At 40.2% G+C, this 9,403-nt stretch overlaps 1 protein-coding gene across 1 annotated transcript in view; it reads left to right on the top strand.

The window, feature by feature from the left end:
• The window catches only part of sgk1 (serum/glucocorticoid regulated kinase 1), a 36,269-nt gene that overhangs the window by 1,351 nt on the left and 25,515 nt on the right, over positions 1-9,403 (top strand). Inside the window, exon 3 of the mRNA XM_005745565.1 lies at positions 3,995-4,234. Coding sequence (XP_005745622.1) covers positions 3,995-4,234 — 240 coding nt within the window. The remainder of the gene's footprint in view (positions 1-3,994; positions 4,235-9,403) is intronic.

The following is a 9,403-nucleotide window of genomic DNA, read 5'->3' as shown; positions in this document are numbered from 1 at the left end:
GCTCTAATCAAGCGTAAGATTGGACTCCCTGCTTGTCTGTGTTTACAGCGTGTGTTAGGTTTTTATCTTTTTTTGCTTGCGTGTTTGTGTATTCCAAAACACTGTTGCACTTCGGGACCCACAAGTGTGTGTTGTGTTGAAATCACTGAGTGGAAGAGAGGTCCTGTGGTTAGGATCTAGTCAGCATATCCTGGGTTCTGCTGCAGTGCTGCCACAAGGCTCATTACTGGTGTGTAATGTTGATGGTTCGTATTAAATGTTTTCTGTGATGGTTTGTTTGTGTAGGTCTAATGAATGTGTGCCCTGGCTTTTATGAAAGCATCACTTAAAACTGTACTCAAAACTCAAAACGGTACTTAGGTCTCACTGTCTAATAAGGTTCACCTCACAAGGATACATTATAACTGTCACCCTCACTAGAGGTCAATAAATCAGAATTATGCATATTGCATATTACTGTTAAATTGCAGAATAATTACATCTGTGGGCTGCAGAACATCTGCAAGACTTTGCATTGCATATTTCAGACTATCATAGCTATATGTTGTAAAACTCAAGTTCTAGCTAAATAAATAGTTGAACAAATAAATGTGTACTCATTAATTAGTTATTACATTTAATGGGGAACTAAACACAAAAGTGAACAACACCTCGTTCTCCTTCTTCTTTCGGCTGCTCTCTTTAGGGATCCCCACAGCAGATAATCTGCTTCCTTCCATCACTTCGTCCCTAGCATCTCTGCGTGTCCTCCTTCGCTACATCCATGAATTTCTCTCTTGTCTTCCTCTTATCCTCCTGCCTGGCAGCTCTATATTTAACATCCTTTTGTCCAATATCCCTCCTCTGCACATGTCCAAACCATCACAGTCCCCACTCTTGCTTCTACACTCCTGTCCTTCTTTCTCTCTCACTGCCTCTAAACATGCCTTCCCTCCCTCTCCTACTCTTTTGTATTTGTTCAGCAGTAGCGCACTATCCACTGGGCCCCTGCTGGTCAACTGCATTGGTTTCAGTCATCGTCAACCCAGGCTTCAACCAGTATGCAGTATGAAAAGCTCATTCTTATTTCATTTTTGCACCAGTTTTATACCGAATGCCCTTCCTATCTGCACTAGCCTAAACCTCGCTTAAAACAATAACGAATATATTACAACAATAGTTTGTACCACACTTTTTCAAGTTTTATAACTGATTAATTATTAGTAAACCAGTCATTAGTTGTAGCCCTAAGAAACTAGCGGCAAGATTTACTAAATGGGGCAAAACAGAAAAAAACACACATAATTCGTTTTATGGGTGATTTACAAATGTTGTACTGTTTTCTAAACACAAGCACAGAAGGTTCACTTCGACATCAAGCACAAAAATAAAACGTGCTTTTTATCTGCATTACATATCAGGGCAGTTATCAGTAAATTGCATGTCACAGACGTTAATAAATCAGTTTGCATACTTGATTGCATCTTGAGAAATGACCGTGTATGACTGCCGCAGCTTTGTTAGATTTCGAAAAGTCACTGTATGCTGTAATCTGACTAAAACATGTCAATCTTAAAAACAAATTTAATTATGCTCCCTGAATAATTTGCAGTTGATTTACATGAGATCAAAACACAAAACAGCGCGCGGTGCCTGCAGGCCATAACAGGAAGGATATGACTAACATTACTTCCCGCTTGTGGAAGAGAGGTAATGCACTCAGTCAATAATCACATTGCTGCTATGGGGATACAACAGAACTTTTTTTTTAATTTTTTTATGTAGTAAAATAATTCAAATGACAAGTTAAGGACTGATTGCAGCTGTTATTTACTTCATGTTGCCACAATTTCAGCCTTAGGCAGCGAACATCTTCCCAGATAGCAACAAATCAGCAACAATCACTTAAGCTCTTGATTCATATTAGTTTCTTATCCGCTGGGTTACTGGATAGATTTACATACATATCTGATCTGATTGTGTCACTGCTGTGTTTTTATTTTGTTTTTTGGTTGTTGTTTTTTTACTCAGAATATGAGTGGTCCAAAATGTCTGTGCTGGCTCAGATGGAGTACAGTATGGTGTGGATTACTGATGAATCGCCTGGTGAATAAGGACAGATTGCGTTAACACCCACACACACACACAACTACGCATGTACTCCCACAGGCGCTCTATGCTGCAATGACTTTCCCACAGAGTATCTATCGATGTAAACTAACATTTTTCTTTTCAATTTTTCCAAAATGGTTTCAATTTTGGCTTCCCTTCTGCTCCATCCAAGCGATGATAAAAAATAAAATAAAAAAACAGAACCTTGCAGAACATTCCCGAATCCCGGTTGATGTTATTGCTGCCCTTCAGGGTTTATTTATTTCTCTAATTGCTTCAGAATAATCCTAATTGCATAATAAGGAAAGCATGAGTCCAAACAGAGACTTGGGTCATGCAGAACAAGGAATAGAAATGTAAAGTCAATACAGCTGCATTCTGCATGTAACTGTACTTTTATCTGTCACTGTATATTTGAACATTTACAACTTGTTACACAGGAGCAAATACATAACAGCGATGATGTCGTGCACAGCTTTTCAGTGATCCAAACAAAAGCTAACATTTTCACGTTCCAATGAGCGATGGATGACTGTGTTTTTGTGCCAAATTCGGTGGATTCAGCACCTGTAATTAGTTTCACTGTCAGCGTGGCGCGGTGAACAACAGGTATGACAGAACACTGTTTGATCTGTCACATTCCGTTCATACCTCTTTGAACCTGATCTCAAAAACAACAAAGGGAAAACTCATGTAATTAGATGGAACTCCAATCACGTGCAGCCAGTTCATGACTCGCGATGTATTTGATGAAGCTTGTGTTGCTTTCTTATTTTAGGTGTGCGTCATCCGTTTTCTGTGGCAGCCCTACAGCAGCTGGCTTGTTTTTGTGTTGACCTGCTGGAGTGTTTTTCCAAGTCTGTTTTCTCTTCGACCCGACATGCCTTGACAGGCTGTCGAGGCCGCCCTTCGACTTAGGCGTTCGATCTCAGCGTGTGTGCTGTATGTGTGTGTGTGTGTGTTACTGCATTTTGGACTCTGTGCTGCTCAGCTGCCACAGGCTACAGCCCTGTGGTGTGTGTTTTCTAAATTTTCGAGTCACGCAGCAGGATGAAATTTCACAAGGTTCCTCTCACTGTCAATCTCCTTCTGTTTCTCTGTCTGTTTATCGGTTTCCTCTCCACTTTCACCAAGGTTTTTTTTTGTTTCCTCCACACTCACACACACACACTCACACACACACAAACGTAAACACACCAGTGTTTCCTGTAAGTGACAGTGCTTCTCTGGTCTTAGTCACTGAAGGAGCACGGTGTGTACAGTATGCATTGTTCTTGCGTGCACCGACTTGTGCTGCGTTTGTTGACAGCATAAGGGTAATAATTAGAACACGTGCTCATGACGTGAATGCATGAAGGTTTGACTTGTGGTACTTCATCACAAAAGCACACTTGAAGACTGATGTTCTCCTCAGCTTTTACGAAGTATCGGTGAAGCAACACTGGTGTTGAAAAAAGACACGAAAGCCAAAAACATACCCGGGAGTAGACAAACAAGGCTGTGCTTTCATTCTTCATCAAAGACAGACTCAACATCATACTTTGCGCCATCAGATGTCTTTGTGTGTGCTTGCATGTGTGTGTGTAATACATATATGTCATCGTGTGAGTGCACCCCTTCTGATTAATGTGTGGCAGAGTGGAGACACAATCTGTGCCTCTCGTAAGTGCATTGTGTGTATCTCATTCTAGCCAACATGTAATCATGGATAAGATTACAAACAGCTGATGATGAGTTGCAGCTGGTAAGGTGTGTGTGTATATGCACTGTATGCACATTTGCGTCTGTGGAGATCTTGCGCTGTTACCTTTAACAACAGAGGAAGAAACTGAAATGTTATAAGTCAGATCAGAGCATTTTTTTTCTTATTTAGAATAAATATTGTTCTTTTTTTCCTGTGCAGGTACGGAGATGGATGAGGAACCCGAAAGTGAGTGTGGAGAAAGCTCAGGGGAAAGGCCTCCTTTACTCCTGTCCAAAGTGTCCGCTGGCTGAAGACCTGTGGTACACCCACTTCCCATCACCGTATGGCTGCTGTCATTATGCAGGACTGCAGGGTGGCCTGTATTACCACCAGGAGCCCTGTTCACCTTGTCCTGCAAATGGGCAAACGAATGGCCATGAAAAAAGCAAGGGCTGCAAGGTAAATGGAAAAACAAACTGTCGCTAATCGTGAATTCTACTTTGGACTTCCAAGCTATTAGCTATTAGTTCAATTTGGTAATTTGACTACAGAGAAACTGTATCAGAAGAATCTAGTTTGGTAAATAAAAGCTACTTAGAAGAAATTTAAAACTAGAAGAAGTAAAAAAAAATATGGCAAAAGACACATTTCAGCAAAAAAATTCAGCTTGACTGAGTTACAGCAAAGGTCCAATGTTTTTCACAGGTCACACATTTAAAAAGTGCAAGTAATATTAGCTTTTGATCTTTGGTCTCACTCTGGCCTGTCATATATTTGCTTATTCAATGTGATATTTGGAAAGTTTGTCCATGTTGATGTCACTGTGTGACTTCAAGCAATGCCATGAAGTTAGTGCTGGAGGAGGTTTGGAACTGCTTAGTTATCGAGTCACCAGTGTGACTTTTATGGACTATGCTGCTCATCACTCTGTAACTTTCCATGGTCTCCCACTGAACTGCTGTGGTTCCTAAATAGTTTCTCTTTGTAAAAGATTTTTCTTTTGAACTGATCAGACAAAACTTGAACTTTTTGGAAGTTTTGAGCTGGTGTCTGGTGTAAAACTAACACAGCATTTCATAAAAAGAACATCATACCACCATTGAAACTCGGTGGCGGTAGTGTGATGGTCTGGGGCTGCTTTGCTTCTTCAGGAACTGAACGACTGGCTGTAATTGATGGAACCATGAATTCTGCTCTTTACCAGAAAATCCTAAAGGAGAATGCCTGGCCATTGAAGCTCAAGTGCTTCAAGGGTTATGATCCAAAACACACCAACAAGTTCACCTCTGAATGCCTCAAAAAATAAATAAAATGAAGGTTTTGGAGTTTACTATATAAGCCAAGACGCTTTAACATGACCTTAAACAGGCTGTTGATGTTCAAGAGTGGGCTAAAATTCTCCCACAGCAATGTGACAGATTATTCCCCAGTTATCACAAAAGCTTGATTGCAGGCTGTTCAGGCTAGGGTGACACAACCAGTTATTAGGCTTAGGGGGCAATTACTTTTTCACACAATAGGTGAATCATAATTTAAGAACTGCAATTTGTAATTCCTGCAGCTTTTTGATTTTTATCGATTATCGTACCACGCAAAGTCAAGGAACAAAACCAGCTTTGTGGAACTTTTTGGGCTTGTCCCACTAAATAAGTCATTGTTTACTTATGACCCGTTACTTTGACTAGCTTTAGATTAAGTGTGCGCTTTCAACACATTATGGGGACATTTGGGGAAATTCAAAGGATTTAATGTATTTATTCTAGATCTAAAGAGAAAAAAAATGTTTCCACATTTGAAAATCTCATAAATTTCTGAGCACCAAATTCTAGTGTCAGTTCAACAAGAATGATTTTCCGCCCCACAAAATTAAAAGTTAATAAAATTCCAATATTTGTCTTTAGCTTACAGAAGGGAAAAAAACATTTTTAATCTTGAATTTAAAAAAAATATGTGTGAAACGGTACAGCCATTACAAGAAATAAGAAAAATCATCACCATCTGTAGACAAACTAAATTGGATTAATGTCTCTGTCACATAAGCTTTATTCGTACATGTGAACAAATTGTTAATTTAAAGAGCAAGCGAGAAGTTAACAAGAAGAATGTGACCTATTTCATGGTAAGGGAGAGGCCGCCCACTCACCTGGTGCCTTTTCACCTAAAATCTCCTCATGCCTGCAGCAGGAAGCATATCCCCGATACACTCCAGAACATCACTTGACTCATTTCACTGATGTCCCACCGAAGGCAAACAAACAAACCAAATTAGGCTTTAGAAGACTCTAGATAATGTTGTGATCCTCATGTTTTCCCTTTAAGCTCCTTCACAAGTGCTGTTATGTAACATAAACAATAAGGCAACTGAAGAAAGGGGTGTTTTTCCAAAGTCCACCTTTGTTGTTGCTGTAAATTAGTGCAGGAGGCCTGCATTTAGCACAGAACGCGGATACTCTGTTAAAAATCTTTATCAAAGAGGAAGTAAATTCACACCTGTGCACTGGAGGAAAAGTAACTGTCAACACACACGACTTGCCCAAACATGCATGGAAGGCCTTTTATGTCGATGCTGCTGCAGATGTACTTGGTTATGCAACTACGATTACAATAGCTATCCCACTGCCTATCAATCATTTTAGCCATCAGATGGTTCCCTGCTTGTGTGTTTTTCCAGACCCATGGGCATCAGTAGGGAATGAGTCATCACTATCCCACTGAGCTAAACTGTGTTTGTTGAGAAACCATGCTAAAGGTGTGTTTGGATATGAAACAGCACGCTATTGTTGCCCAGCACTCTATTCCCTTTCCTGTGTTGCTTTTTTGTTTCGCTGACTCTCCATCTATTCCACCTCTTGACCTCAAAACCAATAGATGTGTCTTCAGTAGTACTGATGTGTCTCAGCGGGTGTAATTGGTGTGTGCGTGTTTGTTTGTGGCTCTGGGGTTGAAGAGGAGGGGGCTCGGTGGTGAGTCACAGCTTGTTTATAGTGTAGTGTTTGAGCTGTGGTAGTTGTTCACATTTCAGACATCGTCGAAAATGGGTTTTGATCCAAGATTTAGTTCAATGATTGACGGCATGCAAACAGTAGCCCTTACTATGTGTCTCAATATGAGGGATTCCACCATTCGACTTGTTCTACTATTGCCAAACACTACACAAACATCATGTTTGGTCTTGTTCCCGGCATACTGTGCTGTATCTTTGCACACTTTGTCCAAATACTTTACAACTCAGGGCATCAGGCGTAGCTTGCCAAACACTGGCAGAGCGTGATGCTTGTTCAACAAATGGAACACTGATAGAAACATTTCCCTCGCACGTCAAGCTCGCTGCTCTGTTCTCCAGGAGGCCAACTTCAGCCTGACTCAAATGTAAATGAGAAAAATCTTCACTATGAAATTTCAACAGCCCATCAAAGCAAACAGCAATTTAGACAGCTCTCTCAGACTGGAACTTCAAAAAGTGGGATGATGACGCTGAGAGACTGCTGTCACTGCTGACACCAGACGATGGAAACGCTCTCGGGACACTTATCGCGGTCTGATACGTTGCTCCTTGTTCTTCGCTTTTTGTGCTCTGCATTGTTAAATATGAATGTTCAACTTTAGCCCGGCTTACTGCAGCTTTTCTCATTCAGAGAAGAGGCTTTTGAAACTGTTAATCTGCACTTGGCAGCAAAATATCATTGCAGTTGTTTGTTGCCAGATGAGCTGTGCTGAACTTGAATTAAAGTTTTAACCAACCCACAAGAGGCCAGAGCAATAAATAAAATATGAACCGTGCAATATCTGAATTGATAAGTTTAGAAAAGGCAAAAGTTTAAGTGTTGTTTTCTCTCCAAGAGAGTCCTCGCTGACAGAATGCCCACCTCCTCTAATAACAAAGCATCAGTACCATTAAAAATGCAGGTAGCTCAGCTTGGCCTTGACACAGTGCGCTACATCACCTTCACCCCATCGCCACAGCGCCTGTGAGCGATGCTAAATATAGACAGAGCTTTATGGTGCTGATTATGTCATAAAGTGTGAGTGTGCTAAATTTATGACACAGCAGTTTTTATCTAGGGGCAATGAGGCTTACTGGAAGCAAGAGGAAGGTGGGGGAAGTGAATGTAAGAAAACAGAAGTGGAAAAAGGTGGAAATATAATAATATTGTTGGAGAGAAAAATAAAAGGGAGGGATCGGGGGAGCTGAGGGGAGGGGCACAAACAGAGGAAAACTGTGATAGAGAGAGAGATGAGAAGAGCTGAGAGGATAGTTTTATTACGAGATTGAAGTTGAGGTCAGCGTTTGTGTCCCACTGCCAACGCATGAACAGAAATCAAAAGTATATAAATCCTCCTGATAAGGAGGGCCTGCACTGTCCCGTATACACAACAGCAGACGACCAGATACACTCACGAACACACACACCCGCACACACATGGCAAATGCAGCTTTTCCACTAATCTCTTAAATCGAGCTTGCACCGTTCTTGATGAAGACTTAATGAAAAATGAAAACAGCGTGAACCTTTGGTGACTCCTGGTTGTCCCAACATGTGATTTCTCTCTCTCGGCTTGTGATTTCAAAAGTGCCTAATGTGCTTTATTCAGGTTTTCTCAGAAATCTTTGAAATTTCGTTATATAAATGGATTAAAAAAAAACCAAAACAACTGTCCAAACTGTTATTTTCTAAGAATTTGACAAAAAATACAATTTCACAACATGGACAATCTTATATAACTCATTAATATTTAAGTTTTATACTTAATCTTATCTCATTTAAAGGGCTTATTGTGAGTTTTAGCTCAGGGAACTTTAAGGAAGTACTGTGTTGTATTTATGTAAGCAAAGAGATAAATTTGTGTTAGCAGTATGATACAATTGCTCCATCCTGGATGCAGTTTCCACTTTACCTTCATGCTGTCCTTTTGTGCAATAAAAATAAAAGTAACATCCACAGTCTTCAAAAGTTGTCTTGCTGGACCAACTTCACCATTTTATTCCTGCAGCACCTGAACTAAAATCAGCTAACTGTAGCGCAAGTGCACAGGAAGGAGAAAAGAGCATGTTTGTTTGATGTTTTTTTTCTTTCTATCCACCTGGTGCGCAGATAACTCAAGAATATACTATTATAACACAAGTTACAACATAATTGTAACTGTAATGTGATTACTTAATTTTGCACAATAATGCATTACTTTGTAACGCTTAACACTGTATATGACTTCATTTCTCATAAGAGAGGCTCTGATTTGCTCTGTGGGATTAGTGTTTAGTAATTTCCTTACATCTTGTTCCGGAAGCTGATCAGGTGATATTGTTAATAAGTCCATGTACTCAGTATGTTTTAAACACCAACCTTACCCAGAATCGCCTGGCCCAGTCTATTCCCTTTTCTGTTTACTGTCCAAAACTCATTCATGCAAGAGAAAGAGAGAGAGTGCATTAGACCAAAATAGGAAGGAAGGAAGGAAAAAGCAAAAAGGATGAGGGCCGGCCGAAGAAATCCTGAGAGATGAGGGAAGTCAAGAAGAACAGTGATATTTATCTACGCTGATGCATCCCTGTCAGTGTTGGGAAGGTTACTTTTAAAATGTATTCCATTACAGAATACAGAATACATGCCCCAAAATGTATTCTGTAAC

Source organism: Pundamilia nyererei, unplaced genomic scaffold, assembly GCF_000239375.1.
Source record: "Pundamilia nyererei isolate P.nyererei 1_Seehausen unplaced genomic scaffold, PunNye1.0 scaffold00161, whole genome shotgun sequence".
In the NCBI taxonomy this organism is placed as follows: Eukaryota; Metazoa; Chordata; class Actinopteri; order Cichliformes; family Cichlidae; genus Pundamilia; species Pundamilia nyererei.
Note: the sequence above shows the minus strand (reverse complement) of the source record. Positions and strands in the feature narration are given on the sequence as shown.